The sequence below is a fragment of the Trypanosoma brucei genome, chromosome 8, assembly GCF_000002445.2.
Source record: "Trypanosoma brucei brucei TREU927 chromosome 8, complete sequence".
In the NCBI taxonomy this organism is placed as follows: domain Eukaryota; phylum Euglenozoa; class Kinetoplastea; order Trypanosomatida; family Trypanosomatidae; genus Trypanosoma; species Trypanosoma brucei.
The window spans coordinates 179,577-206,139 of NC_007281.1; the positions used below are offsets into that span (position 1 = coordinate 179,577).

The 26,563-nt window shown below is 44.5% G+C and overlaps 10 protein-coding genes across 10 annotated transcripts in view, besides 26 other annotated features; all 10 read right to left on the reverse strand.

Annotated features, from left to right (window-relative positions):
- Positions 1-26,563: part of a sequence feature (sequence corresponds to BAC RPCI93-12O16) that runs on past both edges of the window.
- Tb927.8.650 (cation-transporting ATPase, putative) lies at positions 116-3,901 on the reverse strand (the record flags this gene model as incomplete). The annotated part of the gene is made up of 1 exon (XM_841809.1): positions 116-3,901. The coding sequence occupies one exon, from the start codon at positions 3,899-3,901 to the stop codon at positions 116-118; it is 3,786 nt and encodes a 1,261-aa protein (XP_846902.1).
- Positions 4,369-4,390: a sequence feature (AT_rich).
- Tb927.8.660 (hypothetical protein, conserved) lies at positions 4,835-5,815 on the reverse strand (the record flags this gene model as incomplete). Its single annotated transcript, XM_841810.1, has 1 exon — positions 4,835-5,815. One exon carries the CDS (start codon positions 5,813-5,815, stop codon positions 4,835-4,837), a length of 981 nt encoding a protein of 326 aa, XP_846903.1.
- Positions 6,106-6,125: a microsatellite.
- Positions 7,403-7,434: a microsatellite.
- Tb927.8.670 (hypothetical protein, conserved) lies at positions 7,791-8,663 on the reverse strand (the record flags this gene model as incomplete). The annotated part of the gene is made up of 1 exon (XM_841811.1): positions 7,791-8,663. The coding sequence occupies one exon, from the start codon at positions 8,661-8,663 to the stop codon at positions 7,791-7,793; it is 873 nt and encodes a 290-aa protein (XP_846904.1).
- Tb927.8.680 (hypothetical protein, conserved) lies at positions 8,978-9,433 on the reverse strand (the record flags this gene model as incomplete). Its single annotated transcript, XM_841812.1, has 1 exon — positions 8,978-9,433. The coding sequence occupies one exon, from the start codon at positions 9,431-9,433 to the stop codon at positions 8,978-8,980; it is 456 nt and encodes a 151-aa protein (XP_846905.1).
- Positions 10,215-10,236: a microsatellite.
- Positions 10,745-10,770: a sequence feature (AT_rich).
- Positions 10,803-11,150, reverse strand: Tb927.8.690 (peptidyl-prolyl cis-trans isomerase/rotamase, putative; the record flags this gene model as incomplete). Its single annotated transcript, XM_841813.1, has 1 exon — positions 10,803-11,150. The coding sequence occupies one exon, from the start codon at positions 11,148-11,150 to the stop codon at positions 10,803-10,805; it is 348 nt and encodes a 115-aa protein (XP_846906.1).
- Positions 11,476-11,504: a microsatellite.
- Positions 11,711-14,689, reverse strand: Tb927.8.700 (DNA repair and recombination helicase protein PIF1, putative; the record flags this gene model as incomplete). Its single annotated transcript, XM_841814.1, has 1 exon — positions 11,711-14,689. The coding sequence occupies one exon, from the start codon at positions 14,687-14,689 to the stop codon at positions 11,711-11,713; it is 2,979 nt and encodes a 992-aa protein (XP_846907.1).
- Positions 15,903-15,932: a microsatellite.
- Positions 16,394-16,483: a microsatellite.
- Positions 16,908-21,041, reverse strand: Tb927.8.710 (RNA-binding protein, putative; the record flags this gene model as incomplete). Its single annotated transcript, XM_841815.1, has 1 exon — positions 16,908-21,041. The coding sequence occupies one exon, from the start codon at positions 21,039-21,041 to the stop codon at positions 16,908-16,910; it is 4,134 nt and encodes a 1,377-aa protein (XP_846908.1).
- Positions 18,004-18,048: a microsatellite.
- Positions 21,402-21,423: a sequence feature (AT_rich).
- Positions 21,542-21,596: a sequence feature (A-rich).
- Positions 21,693-21,754: a sequence feature (A-rich).
- Positions 21,795-21,886: a sequence feature (T-rich).
- Positions 22,037-22,090: a sequence feature (T-rich).
- Positions 22,135-22,177: a microsatellite.
- Positions 22,191-22,241: a microsatellite.
- Positions 22,418-22,463: a sequence feature (T-rich).
- Positions 22,494-22,610: a sequence feature (T-rich).
- Positions 23,097-23,158: a sequence feature (T-rich).
- Positions 23,326-23,366: a sequence feature (GA-rich).
- Positions 23,711-23,733: a sequence feature (AT_rich).
- Positions 23,772-24,254, reverse strand: Tb927.8.720 (hypothetical protein, conserved; the record flags this gene model as incomplete). The annotated part of the gene is made up of 1 exon (XM_841816.1): positions 23,772-24,254. One exon carries the CDS (start codon positions 24,252-24,254, stop codon positions 23,772-23,774), a length of 483 nt encoding a protein of 160 aa, XP_846909.1.
- Positions 24,277-24,301: a sequence feature (AT_rich).
- Positions 24,377-24,400: a microsatellite.
- Tb927.8.730 (nucleolar RNA-binding protein, putative) lies at positions 25,059-25,820 on the reverse strand (the record flags this gene model as incomplete). The annotated part of the gene is made up of 1 exon (XM_841817.1): positions 25,059-25,820. The coding sequence occupies one exon, from the start codon at positions 25,818-25,820 to the stop codon at positions 25,059-25,061; it is 762 nt and encodes a 253-aa protein (XP_846910.1).
- Positions 25,213-25,343: a microsatellite.
- Positions 25,447-25,478: a sequence feature (CT-rich).
- The window catches only part of Tb927.8.740 (nucleolar RNA-binding protein, truncated), a gene marked incomplete at both ends in the record, with an annotated part of 420 nt that continues 399 nt past the window's right edge, over positions 26,543-26,563 (reverse strand). Inside the window, one exon of the mRNA XM_841818.1 lies at positions 26,543-26,563. This exon is cut by the window's right edge and continues 399 nt beyond it. Within this exon, the coding sequence (XP_846911.1) occupies positions 26,543-26,563 (21 nt within the window).

A 26,563-nucleotide genomic window follows, 5' to 3' on the forward strand; every position in this document is an offset into this window, starting at 1 on the left:
CAATGCATTCTTCTCTCCCCGCCGTGTTTGCGATACCCTACGGTACTAGCATCAACCCTGCGTGAGAGTACCTGCCAAACAAATGCCAAGAAAAAATTACCGCACCATAATAACCTCAATCATACTCCGTCAGAAGTTTCAGACTCAATCCTTCGATAACAAAGCAGCCGAGAGCATCCATCAGAAGGATTTGAAGAAAGCGTTCGCGAAATTCCTTAGAGGGGAAAGCTACAATCTCGAACGATTGATTTAAGGTAGGATCCATTTCTGAGGCGAAGTAAAAGACAGCAAGAGCCAATACGACCAACGAGTAGAACATTGGTCTATTCTTTCTGATACTCTGCATGAAAGGCTCGCCCCTGTAATTAACAGCAAATGTGACACCACCAATAAGTGTGGTGAGTAAGAACATTGCCGAATTCAGTAAAGTTGGCTTGAACTCCCCTTCAGCACCCGCTTGCCTCATCGTTGCCACGCCCTCCGCATCTGCCTCCTCCACCAACCGCACGGTTTCCACCATGCTATATAAGTGCAAGCCAAACTGCATAAAAATGGTGCACATCATGTAAGGGTGGAACACCTTCGTGATCGGTCTCTGAGGACAGAGTGTGGGCATTGGTTGACTTTTCGACATGCACAGGAAGCAAACTGTGAGAATAATACCTGACAGAATCATTTGACTTTCACCGTGCTTCACACCATCCATTTGCAGCACGGACATCGAATACGCAGAAGTGAGACAGTTAAGAGCGAGAATCTTGTACATTTGCAGCGTTGTTACGAGTGTGCTACGACCGAGGCGGACAATATCGCAAACGGATGTCAGCGCCCTGGAGCGACACGTGAAGGGAGCGGCTATGGAAGCATCACCCAACTTAACTTGCGGTGCTCCACCCATATCCGCATCGTCAGCGTTAAAAATGGACTCCATAAGAAAGTCAGAAGCGGGAGCATTCATCTCAGGTTGGGAAGCAACCTTTCCTGCCTCTGCCGTTTTCCTCGACTTTTTGCTCTCCTCCAGTTGTTTGTTCCAGCGAGCGATCTGAACAATTTCCGCCCTGCGACGGGCTTGGGCCATTTTATGCCTTACCTGCTCCATGAACGGTGCATCAGCCGATGGAGCCGGAGGAACGACCGTCAACTTAAAACCTGGGGGAATTTTATGATCTTTGGGGACATCAGGTTCATTGTGTGGCTCGTTAGAGTTATGCTCTCCGCTGCCTCCAACGTTTTGGGACGCGTCCATCGACGTGGCGTTGAGAACGGCTATGCCCGCATGCGCCTGCTTGAGGGCGCCAACATCATTTGTACCATCACCCGCCATAAGCACCATGTGTTCCTTTTGCTTAAGATCAGTAACAATATCTTCCTTATGCGTGGGTGCGCAACGGGCCCACACTGCTATGTGTTCGCTGTATTGTGCAATGAGGGTAGCCAAAGTCGTAGTCGGTATTGACTCCGCATTTACGCAGAGATCCCACTCATCATCCGAAGGAACTTTGTGCCGCCTTGTTTGTACAAATGTTTTCGCAAGGATGCTGCGACGATCAAGGTTTACCTCTTTCCCTGTAGCCGCATCGGTCCATACAATACAATCATCGACTTCGTCCTCTCCATTGCCCTTTTTTTTCATACTGCTGGCAACAAGTTGTTGGCGACACTTTAGTATTGTTACGTCCCGTCCCACCGATATAGCCGTTTGTACGCTGTCGCCCGTAATAATAACACAACGGTGACTTCCACTCTGAAGCATTTCAATAGTGTCTTTGGCATCTTTCTTGAGTGGACACTGAAAAACAGCAAGTCCAGCAAATATCAAATTCTTCTCACAATCCTCTCGGTCCATGTTGTGAATGGCTTCCTTTGACCGCTCTTCCTCCTTAAGGGGACGATACGCAAGTGCGATAACGCGATAGCCCTTAATGGCGTGTGCATTAGCTACAGAATGAAAGTCCGGAGGTATACTTTCACACAGTTGAGCAATGGCTTCCGGCGAACCCTTAGCCACAACATACTTTCCGTCCGGAGCACTTACAATACATGGCATACGCCTCAGGTTAGCCAGGAACGGAAACCTTACAAGTATTTTGTATTGTTTTTCGAAACCGCTGTTATTTTTTCGATTTTGGGACTTGCTTGAGCCAGAGGTTTCATTCTTACTACTACCGGTGGTACTTTTCCCTTTGACGTCCTCCTTTTGAGCCGGTGGGTCGTACACCACAGTGTCATCAATGTTTACCCTGTAGCCAAGGGCTCCGAGGGACGCCTTTTCCATAGCATCACCAGCGACTGTGTCCGTGCCCTCAAGTTGAAGTAGAGAGTGGCATGTGACTAGTACTAATTCGGCTTTGGGTGGAACTGTTTTGAGTGTATTCAAAAGACCTTTGCCATCTGCCATGTCAACACCACTAAAGAGCATTTCATCTGTGGTGAGAGTCCCAGTCTTGTCAAAGCAACATGTGTCCACTTTGCCAGCATATGGAATGCGGAATGGTTCAGTACAGAATACGTTTTGTTTGACAAGACCAAGTAGGGCAGTGTTGACAGCCAGTGTAAGTTCCATAGGAAGCTCAGGTGGTACGACAGCGGTGATAATTTGAATGCACGCAAGAAAAAGCTTCCACCGATCGCGATTGGGGTCTTCGAGTCCACGCTTGAGGAGGTAGCCAGAAGCCATCAACGCAAAGACAAGAAGCAGTCCGATGAAACCAAAAGCCTCCCCATTGTTTTCACTGGCCCGTTCCTGGCTGTGAAGTATGGTGCGCAGAAGCTTTCCCTGTTTAGTTTCGAATCCCGTCTTGAGTACAACAGCCAAAGCTCTTCCGCGTTCTGTGTCGCTCTGGCCGTGCGGACCGTTACTGAGCAGTAGCTGTGTGCCTGAGTAAAGAAGATGACGCGCATGCTTCTTCATCTCCAGTGGAAGATTCGCAGCGTCAATTGCCTCTTTCAACTGCGGTGTCGACTCACCCGTAAGCATTGCCTCATTCACAATGCATGTGCCGCGGACCAAAATAACATCAGCAGGACAAGGTGCGTTATTATCAACTACCATCAAATCCATTGGTAGAAGCTCTGTTGTTTTTACACTCACTTCCCTCCCTGCACGCAGTACCGTCACCTGGCGAACAGGCACTTCGGCCATGCTGCGCAATGTTTTCATATTTCTGATCCGTTGCATGACAATGGTGCATTCCATAGCCACCAGCATCACAGCGGTGAAGAGGGAATAGTACCAGTACTGATCCAGACACCAAAGAAGAACACAAAACATTTGAAACACAAAAAACGGTGCCAGCGCGTGGTCCACCAAAAGTGTTTGGAAGTCAGGTATTACCACCTCTGTCTCGTTTCGCCCAAACATGTCAAGTTGCTTACTGCGGTCAGCGGTTGTAGCAAGTCCCTCCCATGCGAAATACATGGAGAGATTGTCCTTTGTTGGAAACCGAGGCTTCACAAATTGCTCCGTTACCGCATCCAATTTCCATTTGCGTTGCTGAAACACAAAGCAACACGGGTGATCACTCGATGCATGAACCAAAGGCACAATCTCTGACTCACCCTTGAATTCCTTTGTACAAACGTAAACATGCGTGGCAGTATCGACCTCCTTTGGGGGTACACAGTGGAACTGAACAAGTGATCGGAACCGCACAGACCATATCGTAAATAGTGAGAGCAGCCCGTGAAAAAATATTACGATAGGTATACAAACAGCATGAAAGAAGTTGATGTACGTCCCGTGCACAAGGTATGTCGTACGGTCCCACGCAATCTCCGGGTTGAGATGCAACGTGAATATCACGGCATAGAGAGGTACGAATGGCCAGATAATTGGCCACGCCGACCAGTGCCGGTGGCGCAACAGCTTGATCTCTTTGATTATGGAATTTTTTGTTATCATTTCCGCTGATTCACACTCCAGTTTTCAAATCAAAAGGTTTGGAAACCAGCTTATTTTCCCTCCGTTGTGATGGTATCCAAACAATCCCAAGTCACCCGTTTCAACAAACAGTGAATCAAGGTAAGAAGTGGGATAACACCTCCTTAGTGGGGTTCGCTTAAAGCAACTCCCTTTCACACCCCTCACTTCTTATTAAAAAATACCGTTAAAACTGTTCGCCCCTTTTCTGTTTCCTAATGATCTCTTTATTGGATGCGATAAGCTCACGCGACCTAAGAAAGAAATATAGCTCCTTCAGTTTGGAAAAAAAAATGTGTAGAGGCAGCGGTAAGCATTGCGGGAAAGGGTAGGAAGATAACGGCAGTGCTCAGTCGGGAGTAATAAAAGTTAACGGCACAAGTAGAAGTGTGTATGAGTAGAGCGGCCTCACCAAAAATTAGGAAGACGAAGAACACAAACACACACGCATATTATATATATATATATTATCTTTGTGATACATCGATAGTGACAAGTCAATCAAATTGCACGGTCAGTGTGTCACGTAAGGAGAAAAAGAAAAGGAGAAACTTGCTTAACTTCCTCAAAACTCGTTTGTGATGCAGTTCCAAAGCACTAAACAAATACACGAAAACATTCTCATTTTGCGGACAAAGACGAGGTTGTTGGAACTGCTTCCACAACTTTCGGCTTCAGTGCACAAATGCGAACCAAGAAAGGATATCATCGTCTTTATCCTGCAAGAAATGACAACCGCTGCACATTAAAACAAAGAAAAACAGAGAGGAAATTGCGTACAGACCTCTTACCTCCGGCTCTTGCGACCGGTAATTAGAAAAAGTAAAAGGAAGGTGGGCGAGCGACTGAAAAAAAAAAAAAAGTAATTTCTCTCCTCATCGCCTCAACCGCTAGTGAGCAGCATCGCAAGTCTCTTTACTTACAGCGGAGAAGCCGTGTGGCCTCTTCACTACCCGATGCAGCGGCTGCTTCCAACCATTCACGCGACTTTCCTCGCAGTTCAGCCACTGTATTATCATCACACACACCCACTGCCCTAGAAGCCGCCGCTTCTGCCGCCCGCCAAAGTAATTTCCCCACGTTCAACTGCGCCATCGTGTGTCCCAACTCTGCAGCACCACGGTACAACCTCAGTGCTTCACCCCAATCTGATGGTAGACATTTACCACCTATTTCTACACCATCTTCATACATCACCCCGAGTTCGTACATCGCGGGAGCATAACCCGAATCCGCAGCACGTTCAACCCATGTGAGAGCTGCAGTTAAATCAATTGGGACACCTACACCATCGCGCAGACAGAGACCCACTTGTAGCATCGCCCCGGCGTGTCGTGATGCTATGGCGCTGTCAAGAAGTTTCAAAGCATCATCTATGTCCCCGGGGGCGTTCTTCTGTTTCAGAAGAAACTCTGCCAGTGGCACCGTTACTAAAGAGAGTCCTGAGTCTTTTCCAGTGGGAGTGCAGTTGTTCATACAAAAGGACTTGAGGATTGACGCCGCGGCGGCTTCAGTGGAGGCTTCACAGGCCTGCACCAGCGCCAACACGTGCGGCCGCGGGGCAGCGGCAGCCGACAACGCCGATGAGGCGCGACTTGGCGGGGCAGCGGCTTTTCGCATCCGCCGGCGTCGTTGCAGCTCTGCCAGAACTTGTTGCACGTCGTTTTCAATAACAGATCTATCAGTTTGGTCCTTTGCATGCAGTAAATATCGAAGTTGCTCTTCCAGGCTTCCATGTTGTTGCGTTGGTACCGAAAAAGTTGTGGTGGAACTGTACAAATCTTTTGGTCTGGGCGCTCGAAGGCCTTCGGTTGGAGGTGAAGGTTTCAACACACGTGTTTGCAGCGTGGAAATGGATCTAATGTCCGTTTGCATTGAGGCACGATGTCCGGACATCTCTACAACTAGCTTTCATACATTGTTTTTTTTAAAAAAAAAGAAATTGAAAGCAGATTCATCTCGAGACTGATTACTTAAACGCACACGCAAGTAACAGTTGCAATAGATGATTGTTGAATTGAATAGCACCCTTAATAAATAGTACCCCATCCCAGTAATATGAACAGATGCCATACAAATGCGTTAAGTTGTCCCCCTACTTTTTTGCGTATTAAAAGTGAAGAATAAATTAAAGAATAAAGCGTGAGGGCAATCGAAAATATTAAATGAAACATAGTGATCAGAGGCACACACACACACACACACAAAAAGGTAGTATATCCCTGCCGAGGTTGCACAAGTGTCTTCATAATATTAGTAATGTAGATGCACAGGACATTTGTGATTATTTACGCCAGATTCACTTGCCTTTAAGTAGCCACAACCGTTTCAACCTAAGAAGGGTGTTATGGAGAGGGACAATTATACGTACCGACATGTGCTTTACACCATTACAATGCGAAAGCACCGCCATACACGCACATTGTTCACTTTTTCCTCTTCAATTTTTCAAAATAATAAAACGCAACAGAATTTTTAAAAAAAAAATCATAACGTCAAAAGAGAAGGAAGTTTACGACAAGTTCAAGGTGGCAGTTGCGTACTGGTGTCAGCGACAAAATTTCCAGCACCAACACACCGTTACTTTCATATATGAAGTCATGAAGAATCAATTCTGATTGGAACCACCGCGTCACTGCATTTACCTCGCACTTTCGAGTACTACATAGGGGAGACAACCTCTAACAAAAAAAAAAAAGCAAATGCTTCCGCGTAAAAATTATAAAAAAACAACATCTCGTCACAACACTCTGCAGAGGAGTGTATCTTCCAGAACACACAACAGCGTCACTGCCATTACGAAAAGTAGAAAAGTGTCTGTGGTTAATCCTATGCAGTGAAGGTGATTAAAAAAAGAAAAAACATCCTCACACTCAGCAACAGAACGTTTAAAATGTCATCAGTGAAAGATTCGGTGGAGAGTCCATAAATTTCATTTACTCAAACAACTGTGGATAATAAGAATTTTTATCTTCTGACACAACATATGCCACAAGAAATTGACCCTCACACTTTACAAGTACCGTTACACACACAAAAGAAAATTATCCCAGAGAGTCACCTCAATCGCAATAGCAACTGCGGTACCAAAAGATAAAACAAACGGCACACATTTGTTTGGATGCTAGGAAACGTTCACGAATCACTACCATTCAAAATTTAGTGAAAGGGAGTACGGCAAAAAGGATCCTCCGCAAGCTTTACGGTATTAAGAAAAAAAAAAGTACCGAAGTTTAATTTCAAGCTGCGGTGGAATAAAAGGACGAATGAGCCACATAGAAATTAGGTACCGTCAATTCATCCGGAAGCAACGATATGCACTACGCATCGTCTTCACTCTCAGTTCTCAGTTGTATTTCGCGCAAATGGAGAGCGGAACCTTGTTGCTGCTACTACATTTTTGTTTAAATAAAAAAAAACGTGGCACAAAACCAAAATGGACAATGTCGTAGCACCAGATATGTAAAGGAGCTTTACAAAAGAATATATATATATATATATATATATATATATATGACAAAGCATCTCCCAACAAACGAGGGAAGGAAACACACTATTGCATTTCAAAGCAGGTTAGAAATAATAAAATATGGTGTCACAGGGCGTTTGAGAAGGTATATGTCCATATTCACCTGTGAGTAAACAACCTGTTAAGCCGTAAGTTAATGCTGGCTATGTCAATAAAAAGGCAAGTCGCAGCGACTACCCGACACACCCACCAAGTTGCTACTCCCGTCGCAGCAAATATAAATAAATAACAATAAGGGGTAATAAAGTTACTACAAACGAATGTGAACGACTAAAGAATTACATGATGTTTCATAACCTCCATAACAACGCACAACTTCGACTAAGTGACGCGAACACTAGCTTACGGGGTGGAGAGAGCAGAAGCTTCCTTGATAATTTCATTGTTTCCGAAATAGCAAACTACACCGGAGCGTTGTGATAACTCCTGTTTCTTTCCAGCGCAGTGCACAGAAGAGGTGCTTGTCTCCGCCTCAGTAGCAACCACATCACTGCAATGCAGGAAATCTATTACAATCGCCTTACCGCACGTCTCCACCGGCAATCCTCTAACGAACCATTTCGCAATCTTCTCAACTGCTCGTGTTTTCTCCGCCCTGTCTAATAAACCTGGCCGGTAGATGGACAACCGCGATAGTTGAAGTTCCTCTACTGAAGCATCTGCTCGACCTTTCGTTTGTGGATAAAGAAAGCAAGAGTTCTTGTTAGCCAGTTGTGCGCTCACCTGCGCATAGTTAAGGAGGGTTGAACCACTAAATCTTTTTACTGCCTCTGCAAAGGCAACAACATAGTCATAATCACAGCGTTTGAATTTGGTGGCACTCCCTGCATCACGGCGAGTGGTCCCAAGGCACATGGCAACGTACGTGTGGCCGCTGAATATATCGCGGTAACGCACCTCCGCGGAGCTCTGCGTCTTCCTATGAGTTTTGTCAGCATTCTCTCGTTGTTCCTCCCAGAAACGGCAGAAATCCTCCCAATCGAACGTTACGGTGTGCAGACGGGCTATTTGCTCTCTAGTTAATAATGAAGAAGCTTCCTTTTCAGTCTTGTTACCATTTATGCCCTCCAGCGAAAAACCGAAAAGTGCCGCAACATCTTCCGATGGGCAACTCCTTGTGAGGGCCGCGACGCGAATAAACTCCTCACGCCGCAGAGCCTCAAACACCACACGGCGGCCAATCGCACCTGTTGCACCCGCCACTAGTAGAGACATCCACCAAAAAACGTGCGCTAAAAGTTAATCAAATTTAACAATAAGGAATTCAACACGTGAGTGGTCGGCAGCAGTTGCCCTCTGTCTGAGATAATGTACCTGTGACCTCCTTTGTCGCTGTGGAACCACCTAACAGTGAATTAAAAAAAAACAAAACGGAAAGATCGCTGTAAAAATCTGCGAACTAGGCAAACATATAAAACCAACTGACGTCGTCAGATTGCCGTAACGTAGGAATGGCTGCCACAAAGTGGCGAAGTTAACAATGGCAACAACACGACTAAAAACATTACACGTCTTATGAATTACACCCTTCACTCCAACGTAGCGACTGATGTAAGTATGTTCTGCAGCTGCCAATCTCTCCGTTGCTTCCGTAAGGAATGCACAAGCGAAACGGTACTCCACCGTCCCTGCTCGACAATGATGCACGGAAACGGTTGCTTCTTACCAGCATCCACGACTTCAGTGGTTTTCAAACGTCCTATTACACGAACTATGCAGCCATCATCAAGGTAATTTTTTAGTGCCTCTGTGTAAGCCTCACTTCCGAGACATCTGACGGTGTACTGTTCCTTATTAATGTGCTTCTCAACCTCCTCTCCATTCGGGTTTGGAGCCGTGCGTGTAGACGATGGCAAACTTCCTGGAGACTTTGGTTGTGGCTCCGCTACCTTTTGAAAGTCAAGAACAGTACAAGTGAGTGTGAATTGGAACACGCTGCAACGGTCAAGAAATCCTACTTGTATGTCATGCATAGCCCCGACCATCGTCACCCTGTTCAAGGGACGGATAGCTAAACGCCTAAATGTCGAAGAGAACATATCCCAAGCTGCAGCGAATGTGTGAGAGCTATGACTAACAAGCCCCTCCCTTTAGTGTAATTGACAGAAGAGAGTGATTCATAAAAATAAAAAAAAAGAAATCCAGTGGCCCACAAAAACTAATTATCTACACAGCTAATGTGGAGCAGGGCAAGTGAGTGCAGTGTGTGGACTAGTGTTCGCATTTTTTTTTCCTCAAAAGGTAGCTCACGCCACGTGTATGACGCTGATACTAGCAAACAGTAACTGCAAACAAAGAGCCGTTACGCATTTATGTAGACATAACAGTTTTTTCCTTTAGATTCATACACACGCAGTAACCGATGTTTATCTGCATCAAAGCTCCGTGATTCGTCGAATCTTCATGATTTAGTTTTCCACACACTCTTTTATTAAAAAAGAGTGTGTGCAAAAACGCACTTGCAATACATCGAACGCAGCAGTACCCTATTTACCACACACACACAAAAGGAGGAAAAAAAAAGGAAAACAATTTTCACCTTTCCTGCTTCCCCCCCCCTCGTAAAAACCCTCGAACGCACGCACTGGCAACAAATTTTCCGAAAAGATTACGGACAAGGATAGTCGCTGCAACCACTACTCTGCACCAAACATCAGATGTTGTTATCACTCACCCACTTTTCCTACGCGCCACTTCCATGTGGTGTTGCAGGTGCTATTACACGCGGGTTCATTTCTTCAATAGAACTGATCCTTTAGGGGGGGAAATAATAATAATAATAATAATACAGGAGGCAGATAAGGGCATGGATGATGATTTAGGAGAGGAAGAAGATATAATGTTAACCAGGCATAGTCGTAACTGGAACCCTGCAAACACGCACGCACATTTAGAGTAAGAAACTTACCAAAAAGAAAACCAAAAATCGGGGAAAGGGAACTTCAGCGACATTAACAACAAAGGCCTGACTAACGCTCCCCTCCATAAAGATACATCCGCACAATAATTAACAATTCAGGAGAATAACGGCAGATAACCACGTCAGCGTGAGGCTAACAGAGAATGCTGTTGATGTACCTTTGTGATTACATGTCTGATGGCAGCATCAGTTTGTCTCCTGGCACTTCTTACTTCTTTGTTCCTCTTTTCTGCTACCATACACAAATTGAACTTCACCTTCCCTCACTTCTGAACAATATCTTCAACCACCGACATAATCAATCTGCCCCTACACATCCATCTTCCCGACGGTTAGTCTTGTCTATTATCTATCGTTCAATGATATCATTTCAAGCAAAATAATAAAAAAAAATAAATAAATGTGCACTGGCTATAATTTTAATGGACATCACCTCACGCGAGCCTCTTGATAATGTGCAACCCACTGTCAGTTTGAACAATAGGGCTTATATCGCCAATCTTGAGGGCCCGAACGGCATCTTCAAACGGCTTCATCATCTCCCCACTAGAAAAGAAACCCAAATCCCCTCCAGAAGCGTAACTTCCACAGTCACTGCGTTGTGAAGCCGCCTCTTCAAAACTCACCTCTCCAGAGGCAATGCGTTGCGACCACTTCTGCAGTTCCTTGATGGCGTCCTCGTATGTCACATCTGCAGTAGAATCTCCAGTACGACGCGAAACCGGATTGCGGCTGCCACTGAATTTCACCAGCAGGTGAGCTGCTCTCAGCTTTTCGGACATGAAGCGCTGATGTCGAAACCCTTAATTATTTGACCTCGGAAACGGCTCTCACGTAATTAAATGTAATGTTAGAAGAAGATAGAAATTTTTGTAAACGGGGCCACCTTAACCGCATTGCTTCCACATTCTCCTCATGGCACAGATTATTAAATCCAGGGATGCACCACAACCTTTCACTACCATCAGCGTCATCACAATAAAGAGGTGTGTGAACGCTGGGAAAGGTGTGGGAAAATAATCACTCAACAAATGATTGTTAACCAGAAAATATAAAATAGCTGTTAGAGTGTGTACACCAAGAGCATGACGTACCGTAGATGAAGTAATGTATATATATATATATATATATATATAGGTAGGTAGGTAGATAGATAACTCCTCCACGCCACCATTCAAGAAGGAACGGAGGTAATATGCTAACGAAAAAAGTGGAAAAAAAACTTATCATTTGCGTATCAACAACTAGACATGAATACGCACACTGAATATCTATGAACACCTGGTTTCAAAGGACCCGCAAACACACAATAGGTAGTCCCACCTGAGTGCCATGCATAGAGTCAGTTCACCCTTCGGGCGCGATTGCATAAATACGCGATCGAACAGACGCGCAACCCAATGGCTAATGCCCGCGCCGCGAGCTCAACGGTTTCCGTGCAAACGTATACCGCGCCGTTTCCGCTATACCTGCTTACAAGGAAAGAAGCAAACATTAATGTGGAGTGATGCTGCTCTCGAGAGCGCTCGCCGAATCCGATCACACTCGGAGCATCCTTTTCACCCGTATCAGGGGACGAGTTTAGCATTAGTAGTGGAGACAGCGACCTCCATTCTTGGATCACCGGCGGAAGCGAATTAGCCTCGCCCTCACGCTGTTCATCCAAAAGAAAGTCACATTTTGCATTTTCCATAATGCTAAGAGCACAGCTCACTACTTCAACAAAATCATAGCTAAAACCAGTCGAACATGGAGTGCTAGAGCAAGTGCTGCAGAAACTATGAAGTGTTGGCGTCGTAACGCTGCTCACTTCCTTAACATCCGTCGACGCCAAGAACAGTAGTTCTTCCTTCACCACTCGCGGAACTCTCATCATGTTCCCGCGTTCAGTAAATATTGTTTGATACAATGATGTGGGACCCGTCATGTTAGTTAACGCTAGTAGCGACGTCGTGTCCATTACTAACAACGCACCCTTTACGCGTGCCGCATCTTCCGTGTTGGACAGGACTCGTCGGCGCAGAGTTGAAAACATAATGTATTGCGGCATGTATCTCTGGCGGAATTGCTCTACCATGCAAGAAATATTTTCAGCGTCATAGGTAAGGTTTTCCACGACCTCTTTCTTGACGGCACCTCCGTTATCATCATCCGAGGCTTCGAAATCCTCAACATCGTATGGACCCCAAGGATTCATTTTGTTTCCGTTGTCGATAAGTTTTTTTTCTGCCTCCCTATGCTCGGTGCCGACAAACTCCAGTGCCCTGTAGTATGCTAATGCCTTAATGTTGGGATTCACCCGCTGGGCGTCGAAGTTTTCAATCACCAGGTTCGCCACGTCAGTACACCGTGAAAGGGCCACATATGCTTGTCCCTCCTCAAAAATACCGGCGAAGTCAACATTCACATGCGAAAGAGACATGCCCTGTGACTTGTGTATAGTAATAGCATACGCCAACTGAAGAGGAATCTGAATGCTGCAACTAACATCAGAGTCGCCTTGACGCATTGTCCATCGATGTGGTTCAATTACCACCAACCGACCAGCAGCCGCACCACCACCATCTCCTGGCCCCTGCTTACCTTTGTGATCGAAGCGAACTACTGGTAGCATCATGTGGTCAGCCAAATGTTGCAGGTCATCCTTCGTCGAAGGATTTGCGGTCTGATGTAATTTGCTGCTAACGAAACTTTCGACGGTTCCAATACTACCATTCGCCAGACCGGCACTAAGATCCAGGTTAGCTAGAAGCATCACACGGCAACCAGCTCGCACGGATACCGTGGAAGGCAAGTCAGATGGGAAATGACCCTCGCCACGGTGCGCCCCCTTGTAGCTGTAAATCTCTGTGTCGAGTTCACCAAACTTTTCTGTGTTTATGGCATCAACCTCAGAACGGCGCGCACGCAAGATGGTGAAACCATCCTGACGTTGTCGTCGCGTTCTACCCTTACTGTCCGTAATAATGTCAACAGCTTCAGCTCCTACCTCCCGTTTCAACTTCAGTTTCTCCTCATCGACAAACGATACAGTGGTAATGACCGATAATGAGCTTAACAGCCCAAGAGACGGGGCAGTTAGGGCGCCAACACGAACTTCGTTAAGAAGCGAGAAGAATTCCTTATCCTTCTGCCTGAATTGATGAGACAACGTGCACACCAGCGGGTTGACGCGGGGCCAAGACTTCGCTTCAAAACACAGGCGAGTTTCTTGTTTAGGGCTGTGCTTATTTACCGGTGGAAGCTGCAGAAAATCACCGGATAGCACCAACTGAATACCACCAAAGGGCTTTCGACACCCTCGAATGTGCCGTGCGACGTACTCCAACATGTCAAAGAACCATGCATCCAACATAGATACCTCATCCACAACGAGCACGCGGCACTTTCTCCAATTAGCCCTAGCTTTCTTTCGTCCAAGAACATTTCTATATACCATTTGATGTGTGCTGGTATGTTGGTCAACGAAGCCACATCCTGAAAAACTGTGCAGTGTCGTCCCACCCAAATTAAGTGCCGCTAACCCGGTCGTTGCGGTGACGAAGGTGGTGGAAAGTGGTAGTGCAGCAATGATTGCACGAAGGAGGTGGGACTTGCCCGTACCTGCACCACCAGTAAGAAATACGGAGCGGCGGTGGTTTACGACAATATCAAAGATACGCTCTTGTTCGTGAGACAGCTCCCATTCCGGCACTTGTGTGACAGCTTGTTGGGCCTGTTGTTTTGGGGTGCAATTAGACGAAGACGAGTCAAGTAAAAGCTTTCCTCTCTGTTTCGACGCTGCAGTGGTGGTGTTGTCGACGTTCTCCGAAGCCCCGCATCCCCCATCATCGTTCTGCTGCGAAATTCCGGCGGATTTCGATGCTGGTGGAGAATGCTTATTAACGGTAACGTGGTTCAGGTTCAGTTTACTAGAATCAACTCGCTCTTCCATGTCGCAGGAATGCAACGCCAAATCAGATTGTGCTCCGTTGTTTTCTGCGGGCCCTTGAGCATCTTCCGTGCGCAAACGAGACAGAACCTCAGCCTGGCTAGCTTGAGACAAGTCGTCACGTTGCCGCTTCGTCATAATAACCACATTGTTGTCACTGGCTGCGTTGCTGTCACCGCTCATCTCCAACTGAGAGCTGGTGGCAGGTAACTGTTGCTCTTCGATATAACCAGCAGACGCCTGACCTTGAAGAATTTCAGATGCGGTTTCCCCCTCGGAAGGGGAAGTAGTTGTGGGATGTATGGCAGATTGGGTGAGGGGACAACCAGACGAGCGAAGCTTCGCAACTGTACGCAGGTTCTGGCGACTTCGTAGCGGCCCATCCCACATCTGAGAAAAATTCCACAAACCCTAAATTCTATGTCCGCACGGAGGAATCCTTATGTGAAGATAATATAAAGGTTGGGTAAAGAATGCTCATTCAGGTGGCCATTACTACCCCTTCCACTTACCAAGTAGAAATGTTCGTGACAGTGCTACCGAATTTTGATAACATAAATAGGGTTTACCTCTCGAAATTGTTCAACCAAATCGTTCTAAAGGATAACTCCTTCTGTTTCTCCTTTAAGCCATGCATTAAAGTTTACTGCAACCCAATAAAAAGGCGAATCACCAAGCGGTTACAACAAATGAAAAATAAATGTGGGATAAGACCGTCGTACCTGCACGAAAAATATGATAACTCACAAGCCCGTCAAAACGATGGTTGGCATCTCAACACGTGTCACAAACATCCCTGAGAGAGTGCTTTAAAGGTTTAACCAAAGAAGAAAACAAACGCAAAAAAAAAAAAGGCGTCCATTACAAAAATAAGATAACAATGGGGTAAAGCGAGTGGTCTTCCCCCAAACTCCTTTAGCATATGTACGCACTGTAGCATGTCGAAGGAGCAAGACATAAGTTGCATCATTACGAAAAAGTGGCATTAATATAAAAAATTGTGTGTCCCAATTTGTATAAATCTGCTTGCCCTCATTCTTTCCCCCGCTTGCAAGGAAAAGTTGAGCCTTGTTCTTTTTTTTTAAATTTTTTCAGTTAAACTGTAACCGCGATGCGCATTCGCCAATAATCATGTGTAAGGGAGAAAAATGACACACACACTAATGGCATGAGTCAAATAAATGCGGCACACCTCCCAGAAAGACGGCATAATACACTAAAACTAATGATAGGAACAAAAAAGGAAGAAAGGAAGAATGTTTTTCCTTAAATGAAAGAATTTAAAAGATTTTGCAATGAAAGTTTGGAGTGTGCCACAACTGACAAATCGCCAGGGGGACCCAATACCGATTAAAGTTTATTCACCTCATATGGTGACATAAAGGCGACAGAGAAAAAAAAAAAAGTAAAACAGAGTACAAAAATTGTGGTTCGTGAGATGTAGAGGAAACGTACAAGGGACGCACAAAACTGATGTGTGTTGATTTTTGAGAAAGCTGTGTGAAAGATTAAAAAAAAACAATCTCCTCACTGCAACATCAATTCCTTTTCCCTTGACCATTCTTCAAGCATTGGTGGCGGTTTCCCGTTCCACACTCCTCCCCACACAAACACACACACACACACACACACATGTAGCGACCTTCTTCTCTTTCCACTGCCAATATAAATCAGAGACGTTAAAATGCCTGACGTGGCCACCGGACTTTAGTCTCTTCTACACAACAATTAAACAGAAGATAAGAAGCTAGTACATACATATATATGTACACATTACAAGAAAAAAAAATTATGTACGCATCTTATCTCCCGGCGCATCTCTTCCCCTCCTTCACAACACTTGCTTTCCTTTTCCTGTCTTTTTTTCCGTTTGTTCTTTCCCGCTTCATTGATCATCTCTCTCCTATACTCCACATATTTGCTTCGTAATAAGAAAGATAAAAGGGAGGGACGAAAATAAAAAAGAAAAAAAAGCGCACACACAAAAAAAAAAACAGGGACAACACCTGTTCACGTAGTCGCTTCACCGTGCAGAGTGCTGCTGCATGATTGTAAGTCATGAAGAGGTAAAAAGGGGTGGTGAGAGGTCAAAGGATATATGAATGCGTATATATATATATATATATATACGTATGTTTATACAAATGTACATGTGTAAACATGCGTATGTGTGTGTAGGTGTATGAAGAGAGGAGGAAAGAAAGTATGGCTGCAACAAACAACGTTAACAAAAAAAAAAGGAAAACAAGTAACAAATTTAGGGTGAGTGGTACAGATGCATGCATATACGTACACACATAAATATAGATATGTTGATATATCAAACACCCCGTGGACACAGTGCATATGCATCTAAAGGAGAAAACAGAAGAAAAATAAAAATGAAAAATCATAAAAACACAACATGGGTGAGCAACCAAGTAAAGGAAACAACCCAGCAGAAAAAAAAAAGGAAAACAAAAAATGAGGAAATTATGTGGCTGTATCACACTCTCTATAACTGTGTGCCCCTCCTCCTTTTTGCCACCAAAGCATATAAACAATTCGTTGATAGATATTTACACACTTACTTATGGGTTGTGCCGCAATAGTGCGCGTTGCATCCTCCTTAACGACCATCGTCCATCAACACTTCACCGAAGGCATGACTACCCCAAATCATACTGTAATTGTTCGGTTCCTTTTCGCGAAGGGCGTTTGCGGGGGCCATGCTCTGCTGGGAAACATCTCCAAATACCGCGAACTCACGCACATCGGCCTCCCCTAATTTCCCACACATTTCCTTTACAAATGAATCGAACGAAGTCGTGTGTCTGCTTGCCTCATGCGGCATTTCCCTTGACCCCTTTGCATACGTACGGTCTGCTGCCAACTTTACACCTCTGTCCATAATGTCTTCAATAAGCGAGTCATCATCCGAAGCATCAGCGTCTTTCGTTTGTTCACCACATGTTCCCACCGGTGGTTGATGTCGCTGCACATCTGTCAAAGGTTTCGTCGTCACACGCATTCGCGCTGCAGGTGTTAAACCCATGTTGCAAGAGGAACCAAATGCTGAGAATGGGCTTGCATCAATTGCAGAGTCAATAGTTTTCTCCCCATGCTCTATTCCGAAGCGGCAGGGCTCAGTACACACCACACTTACAGGTGGGAACGAGTACGTCAAAACCGCGTCGAGCGACAACTGATCATGAATGGGGTTTCGGGCCGGGCTTGTGCGAACATTCAACAAACTTTGGATGTCTTGCACGGTAAAGTAGCTAGCCTCCGGCATTCCCTTAGGTGTGTCCAGGAGAAAACTGAATGGTTTACTGGTGAAGGTGGCGTTGCGGAAGTACTCAACAATTGCCTTCGAGCTGCTCGGTTCCGCAAACTCCACGAAACTAAACCACAGCGTTGGGGCGGGGGCACCCAGTTCAGAGCCATTCCTTCCCACTCCAGTAATATCCCCCTTTGGTGGAACTTGATTTTCATCACGGCACAATCGAACCTTATTAAGCTCACCAAAGTATGTAAGAAGTCGACGAAATTGTGCTCGGCGAAGTGTCGAGGGAAGTTTCGTGATGTATACTGTTCGGTCCATCAATTCGGCCTGTGTGTAAACACTTGGGGCGTAGCCACCTCCTCGTGGACCTGAAAACGTTTTTGCGGAGTCCAGCCCCGTGGCTGCTTCAGAAAGTTGTGGCCTCACTTGTGACGCACGATGTTGCTGTTGCTGTTGTTGTTGCAAATGCTGTTGCTGCTGCTGCACCTGTTTTTGGATCAAACTCATTGCCGCGCTGCTTCCACAGTGGCGGAAGAACATTGACGGGGTCGATGCGTCACCATGCGGTAACGAAACGGGCGTTGCTGAGTGGGGAGAGGCACATTCCACTGAGACATCGTGGGAGCTGCTGATGTCCATCGGTTCACCACGAGTGGTGACTCGGTGAGAAGATGGCGATGTATATGTAAGACCCGGTGAACTATTACTTGTACCGTTAGCATTCACAGGTGTCACTTTCTCTATGACACGCCTTGGGGTTGGTCGAGCACTGGCACACAATGAAGAATTTCCTCCACCCTGTGCCGAGTCGAGTGGCAGCAGTCCCTCGAGACAATGGTCGTATTCCTTGCGGTACGGATCTTTTTTGGCGCGCGACTTATTGTTCTTCCTCCACAAAGACGTGAATTCCTCTAGGCAAGCAAGCAGAATGAGGCACGGTTTGTGAACATCCTCTTCACCCTTCCCCGCTCCAAACAGGACGGCGGGTTTAGTTGATAGCGGTCGACTTCTTTCAAATTCCTTTGCACTCCTGAGCGCAACCTCGTGCTCCTTGATAATCTTGACTGCCAATTCATACGGACTTTTCTTCAAGTAACAATACTGGAAGAGATAGGCACTCAACACAGCTGCCACTTTTCGAGACTCATCTGGTTTGTCGTTGCTGATAAAGAGGTGCACGAGCGACCGTGCGATCTTCGAAATGAAAATTATGTTCCTGCCCATAATCAGGTCGGGGTCTTCACCATTTTCCACTCCCACATTATCCCTACCACCCCTGCGGGGGATCCGCATCTTTTCGTGGAGTGATAACAAGGCATTTACCAGTGGTGTTGAAAGTGCTTGTGCGTGGTGCCCAAATGCAATGAGTGTGTCGGTTAACGCTGTGGCAAGTTGCTCCGCCGTCTTTTCTGTTGCCTCTGGGTTAGTAAGCAGCTGCTGCATCTTATCAGTTAACACATTGACATCCACGACGTTGGCATGAAGCTCTTCAACCACCTCACGAAGTAGAGCATTATTCCCAACTCTAGCACATAGGTCATTCACGTCACTTGCAACATTCCTCCGAAATGGTTTTAACATCGTACCGGACTCCACTGCCGCTTCAGAGGCTGCCGTACCACTGACAGGATCTCGGCCGCTTGGTTTAGAAAGGTAGCGCGCAACCATGGGGAATAACTGCCCTTTAGCGTAGGAACCGTTCAATTTTTCAGCAGCGTCACGTGCAGTGCCCTCCTTATCGAAGAATATCAGCCCACTGCGCCTTGGGCCACCAGAAAGTTGGACAATATCTGGAAATATTTCTGCACTGAGAGCTCCATAGCGCGAAAAAAGCGCGAAAAGAGATTTTTTGTCCATCGTTGCTAACAGGTTGTGCACACCAACAAGAAACAGATCACGACCACTGTATGTCCTCTTGAAAAAGTCGTCTATCTCGTCCAACACAGCCATGTTAGATGTGTCATGCAACGCAGAGTAAGTAGCACTTGTATCATTCCCACCGGCTACGTCAGCAACTGACTGGTTACCAGCAAGCGCCACACCGCCGGGGTGAAAGTCAAACAGTTTGTTGAGGTGAACAACATCAATTGGTTGCGCCTGTCCCTCGGGTGGTTTCAACTGAAATAACGACACTGCTTCCATCGCCGTCGCCTCTTCATTATAGTATACCAGAGCGCTAACACTGCTGCAGGCCATAGGGGTTGTCGCGAAGCTGCATGATTTAGGGGGCCACATATCGAAGCACTCAGCACCCTTTTGAATAAAGTTCTGACTTAAAACGGAATGAGCCACTTCTGGATCCAAACCGTGTATCGCGACGACGTGCTTCCCGGAGGCTCTATTCATGTGTGAATTGCTCTGAATAAAGCGGCACATTTCCATGTGTGTTTTGTAGAGTTCAGTACCTGGAGGTAACCGCCATGGCTTCGCTGAGGAGGAGAGACCCCATGTTGGCTGTTGCTGCGTACGTTGCGTTTGTTGCTGCTTTTGCTTGCCTGACATCGACGTTACACTGCGAGTTGCATCTGGAGACACTGGCAAACTTTGAGCAGGTGGCGCTTCCGGGTCACAATAGATTACTCGGAGTGGCTGGTGCTGTCCATTAGGCACAAAATCATTAAACTTCTCGACGGCCACAGCAGCAAACGCCTTAGAGGGAAAGAACACAGCACCTGCGCGTCGATTCGGACGCAGGGAGAAGTGTTGCGGCAAAATTTCTGCTTTCTTTGCATTCATGGGAAAGAATATGTTCAACAGCTCCTCCTTTGTTGTACGCGACTCGAGGTTGAAAACGGCGACAATATGGTAATTGCTGCACTCAGAAGCGAATGCCAGCATGATTTGGGAGGTGAGTGACTGTGGTGATTGTGACACAGAATTTTGGGTATTGGCGGCAGTGCTCCCGCTGTTACCACTGGAGCTGTCGTGTGAAGCCATTACGCGTACGCTGGGCGTACTCGCGGGCCATCGTGCCGCCACGTTCTTCTCTGGAGGTGCAATCATCCCATCATTTGCAATACCACCACGACTCGGAGGCCACGGCATTGCCATTGGCGTCATTGGGGCAGGTTGACAATACAAGAGGGGGTTTTGAAGCATTGCGTGCAGATCCACTGGGTTGGGTACAGCAGGGACTGCGAAGCCAACAGCACCCATCGGCACATGAAATTCTTTCGCCTCAGGGTTTAATGTCGACTTGGTGGATGCTGCAGCTCCGGCGCCGTCATTCACGAGGGGCCAACAGTGCGCTGCTGTAGTTTCACTTGATTGAGATGAGGTACCAGTGACCTTCTCCATCTGAATGTCATTTGCAGTGGTTAAAGAAGCGGCCTCCACCGTGAATCCTTTCTGCGTTGGTGGTTCACTGCTTGCAGGAGAAGTGAGCTGCACCGACGCTATGGATGAACCGGAGTCCCTCTTGGTTGGTTGGGGTTGAGAAACAGTGGAAGTAGTTCCTGCCGTTTCTGGAGTTATCATTTCCCAACGTAAAACAAAATACACACACGCACACGCAACAACAGAAAGAAGTTTTTTTAAAAAAAAAGCACAAACAAACAAAATTTAGTGAAGCTTTCACAAAAGCTCAAGTTTCTCGTCCCCACAAAGAAAAATGAAAACAACAACTAACGACACTCTCCTTTTCCGATGCTAAATATTTATTTTATTGCAGTAATGCTGTAGAAACGATGTGCCTCTCGTTTTTTATTTATTTACTTTCGTTTCTTCTCTATTTTTGAGGTTGTGCAGCGCCAAATGAAAAGTTATTCCCTTTCGATCGCGTCTCCAGCAACCAAATACTGTCGAGTTCTTTTTTTTGTTGTAGTTGTTGTTCCTGTGTTATTTTTAATTTTTAATATATCAACGCTGCTCTTTTTTTCTAAGTAATAAACAAAATGCGTAACACCGCAGCTGTTGACAAAAATGAGGTGTTCGGTGTTGTTGTTTTGATGAGAAATCTCTGCGCGGTGGTTATGCTCACAAAACACACACGCAAAAACAAAAACGAAAATAAATTCAATAATAAGAATGAAAGGACAAAGCGAGTAATCGAAACAAGGCCTTCCCAGATACAAAAATATATATGAGTGGCACACGCAACAAATGCTGCGGTTTGTGCCCTGGGGAAGTAAAATTAAGAAGAAGAAAAAAAGGAGGGTAAAAAAAGGAGGAAACAAAACAAAAAAAAACAACGACAACAAGCGAGAGTTCTGTTTGAATTCACTCGAAACCTTTCCTATTTTCTTTTAATTTTTGATATTTCTTTTCTTTCGAGGTTTCTCCTTTTCGTCTTTTTCTGACTTTTCTTTTTTTTTTCTTTTTCTGCTACCCCACTTACGCTTACCTGATAAGGGTGTTTTGGTGTAATGTAATTGCTTCTACTTCAGTTGATTCTAACCCTTTTCCTTACTTTCCTCTGCCTGTGGTTCCCTTCCTTGTGTTTTTTCTTTTATATTTTCTTGACTCTGCCCAGGTTATTATTATTTTTTTTTAATTCTTTATTTTTGTTTTATTTATATCGTTTATCTCCTCCTTTCTCGTACTAAATGGAGGGCTTACGAATATAATAGAAATATATATATATATATATATATACTTATATATATTTATATGTACTTTGTGCTCGATTGTGTATGTGTGTGTGTTTGTGTTTGTTTCTCTCTCTGTCTGTGTGTGTGTTTCTTTACCTTTTACTCTTTTCTAAATGTATCGAAATTCTTCTTTTCTTTTCTTCCTTTTGTTTTTTTTTAATATTGAAGAAAAAGAAAAAAATATTTCTTTTTTATTTGTTGTATAAGTGCCCTCGGTGAAACAACCTTGGTATTTCTCCACACCACAATTTCTGTTTTTGTATGTTTTATTTTTTTCTTTTTTCTTTTTTTTCTGTTTGTTTGTTTTTTTATCGCTCTCAAACAGCGCAAATTCTATCGGGTTTTCTTTTTTTTTTTCTTCGTTCCTCTTGATTTGTTGTTGTTTTTTTTCTTTTAATTTGGAGGGGGGAGTTGATATATAGATTTATTAAATTTTGTTTTTGTTTTGTTTTGTTTTCGAAAATTTCTCACGGAGAAGATAAAAAAAAAGAGAAAGTGATAAGTGGCTACAAAAAAAAAAAGAGCTAAGAAAAGTAGTGGGAAGCTGTGAAAATAGATTTCACGTAAAAAAAAAAAAAGTATGCGTACAAAAAAAAATTCTTCTTTCTTCTGTTCTTCAGCAGCGGCGGCTGATTGTCTTCTTCCGCTTCCTGTTTAGTATCAAACAGAAAAGACCGGAGGATGACGGAGTGAGACAAAAAAAGGAAAAGAGAAACAAAGAATTTCGGAGTGTAACTTTATATTTTTGCTTTTGTTTGATTGTTTATTTTTTTCTACTTTTCCCTTTTTTGAAAAAAAATTCTCCTTTTGTTTTGTTTTGTATTCGCAAAAAAAAAAAAACAAAACTAGAGATGTACAGACAATGGCAACAACAAAACAAAAATTGGAAACAAAAGGAAAGAAAAGCCTAGCAGGAGCAAAGTTACTGAGTGAAGACGAACTGTTCCTTTTCCTTGTCCTCGTTTCTGCTTTGTTGTCTATTTTTTTTTCTTTTTTCCTTTTTTTAAAAAAAAAGAAAAAGACTATCCTTCTTACAAGTAAAAGAAAAAACAAACGAGGTTAAAACCTCAGTGACCCGCTGTAAATAATCGAATAAGCGCGAATTACGTGTGATGTAATGTACGCGTGGCGCGTCAAATCGGGGAGGGGGATCACATCAACAATTGATAACGGAAGGAAAGAAAGAGAGAAAATAAAAAGGAAGAAAAAAAAGTTCGTAAAGTGTCAGGAGAAACGCAGCAAAGACAGCAATGCAAAACAGTGGGCACATCACACAACTTAAAAGAATTATTATGATCGTAATTATTAAGACAATTATATCTGAGTACAGTAACACTGCATATCCCACACACATTTCCACCACACAACAACAATAACAATGGTTATCGACAGCGGTATTGGTGGCATAACCTCAGAAACAACAACATCGTGATAAGAACAAATACATTTGGTTCGCTCACACACCTTTAAGACCAAGCGTATACGTCATGGAGAAAGAAAGAGTGAATATCAACAGGTATTTCCCCCCCCCGTTTAACACTCCCTCTTACGTCGTTGTTTTATTTATTTTTTTTAAAAAAGGGGGGGGCACAAAAAAAAAAAAAGAGGAATTAAACACTCATTCAAAGGCATTTACGCATGATTCCACTACATTTAAGAGGTTTGTGTTTTCTAACGCAGCAGCCACACGTTCCTTGTCGCCAAGTTGTTTGTTTACCTGCTCCTCCTGTTCGTGTGATCCAGGTGTAACGCATATGTCAACTTTCATATTGCGCGGTAAGCACCTTTTGAGTTTGAGACCAATGCAAAGGCCAATTAGTGTGGTTAAACTGCAATGTGGAACTGTAGGAGTGAATTGGACACGCACCGTTTGTCTTTCCTCATCCACACTAATCAGTTTTGGGTCAACAACCTGAAGTTCCTCCAATGTATTGGGATGTTCCGGGTCACGAATGGTGCGAATCAGTTCATAAATTTCCAACCCGTCGATGGGGTCCCTTACATCTTCGCAGAGTTCCTCCTTTTCCTGTTCAACTGTCCGTTTCCGCTTCCCCAAATTGCCGCGAAAGACAGTGGGATTGGGATTGACGAGTTCCTCCATAACGAGACTAATTTCAGCACTCAAAAAAAAAAAATAATTAAAAAAAACAAACGGGCGCCACGACACACTTCACTCAACCCCTCCCCTCTTTTCCCTTGCGGCTACAGAAACAGTCCGCTAGAAATAATAATAATAATAATATTAATTGGAGGAAAATAATGGAGTAGTTGACGAATGAGAAAACAGCAGACAGGGAAATAAAAGAAATACGTAAAAAGTTAATTAAATGATTTATTAACAACGAAAGTATCACACGCCGTTAGCTGAGCAAAGAAAGAAAAGAATCTGCCACAGACACGCGCACGCACGTACGACTCAAATAAAACCCAACTAACGGCGATGCAAAGAACAAACTCATTTACCGAAGATTACATTCGTAAACTCAGGTTCGTTCTTTTTATTATTCGCGCTTATTTGATCCCTTCTTTATTTATTTCCCGTGACTCATCTCTCCCTATATCTTTTTTTTTCAAAAAAAAAAAATGAGTTCAGCTTTGCAGATGCCTGGCTGCCAACCACGTGCCGCAACATTATTTCCTCTCACTCCTCCCACATGCTCCGCGGTGGCGCCTCACGGGTTCCTCCCCACCCGTCAGCATTGCAAATGTATTCGATTCCTTTATTATTATTTTTTTTTCTTGTCCTTTAGTTTTTTGTATGTATGCAAGCATGCACAGGCATTTATATTTAATTCGTTCAAAACCGATTTAGTGGGGCACGGAGGATGTTAACAGGAAACACTTTCACAGCCCACAACACCTTAGGGGAAAGAAAGAAAGGAGCGGAATAAAACTCGTTTTAGAATTAGAACCGCCCCCGCTTCCGATCGTTATTATTTCCGTTAAAGTTTGGTTTCGACTTGTTCCGCGGGGGTTCCTGGACGCCCCTCTGCTGCTGTTTGCTCTGCTGGGCCACATGCCCTTCGGATTTGCCCACCTTTTGTTTCTTAGCGGGGGGTTCCTCGTCCTCATCCTCCTCCTTTTCTTGATCATCATCATCCTCATCTTCATCTTCATCATCTTCATCTTCATCATCTTCGTCATCTTCATCATCTTCCTCATCTTCGTCATCGTCATCGTCACTGTCGTCTGTACGATCTACGACCTGTTGGCGCTTCGTTGCTGCGTTACCGTTCTTTTTCCCGTCTGTGAGTGGTACGCCTGCCATGTCATCACCATCATCCAATCCCGTGTCTTCCCCTTCTTCTTCCTCCTCCTCCTCCTCAGCGTTGTCGTATTCCCCACTTCCACTCAAAGCAGCGGAAAGCATTCCTTCCGACTCCTGCTGATACCCACAACAATGAAGAACAGCATTTCCCTTCACACGGAAGACAACTTCTTGTTCATAACCAAAAACGATATCGACGGGAGTTTGCATCAGTTGCTGAGAAACGTCAAGAGTGAGAAGAGAAAACGATTCACCATCAACTGTCACATACAACGTGCTGCGGCCCTTCACACCGTGCTTTACAGAAACAACAGAAAGGTGAAATGAGTGATGCTTTTCCAGCACCAACTTGTGTTCCTTGCCCGGAACGACCTCGAAACCATGAAACATGGGCGCCATTGCTTTCTCACTTTATGCTTTTCGGTAGAGCACAAACTTGAAAAAAATATCGGGTTTCAGTTACGAAAGTAAAAAAAACGAATAATCGGATAGAAGGGGAAAACAAAGTAAAGGAGGGATTGAAACCAGCAATAAGAGTATTAAAGAAAAAAATTAGTAGCAGCAGGTCTTGGCAAACTGAACAGTTATCAATCAACCCAATAGGCCATAGCCACCTGCAAGAAAAAAGAAGGGAGGGTCAATAAACAGAAAACTAATGCGAAGAGAACACACACCACACGTCCAATGATTTAAAAAAAAACAAAAGAGAATTGCACAGGCACATGACCCCGCACTTCACTCAAACATTAACTACCTGAAGGAAAGAAAAAAACAACATACAACGAATTACGTCACACCCTATAACATAACATCATCATCGAAAGTACAAGTTCGCATGCCTTAGTACAACCAAAAATTAAATTTTATATCGTTACAAATGGTCAACCAACCAAAAGACACGAAAATAGATTATTCAAGATGCAATTTATGAACAGTTTGAAACGCAATCAACAAAAACAGAGAAAGATTCGCAATAAGATTTAACATATCGACTAAAAACGAAAAAAAAAAGATCAATTAGTTGTGGCCTACAAGCAAACAACAACAAATTTACAAACGATGATAGAGCAAAAGGAACAACAATATTCCAAGAGGATTAATAACTGAAGTGAAACAACAGGTCATATTACAAAGAGCGCCAG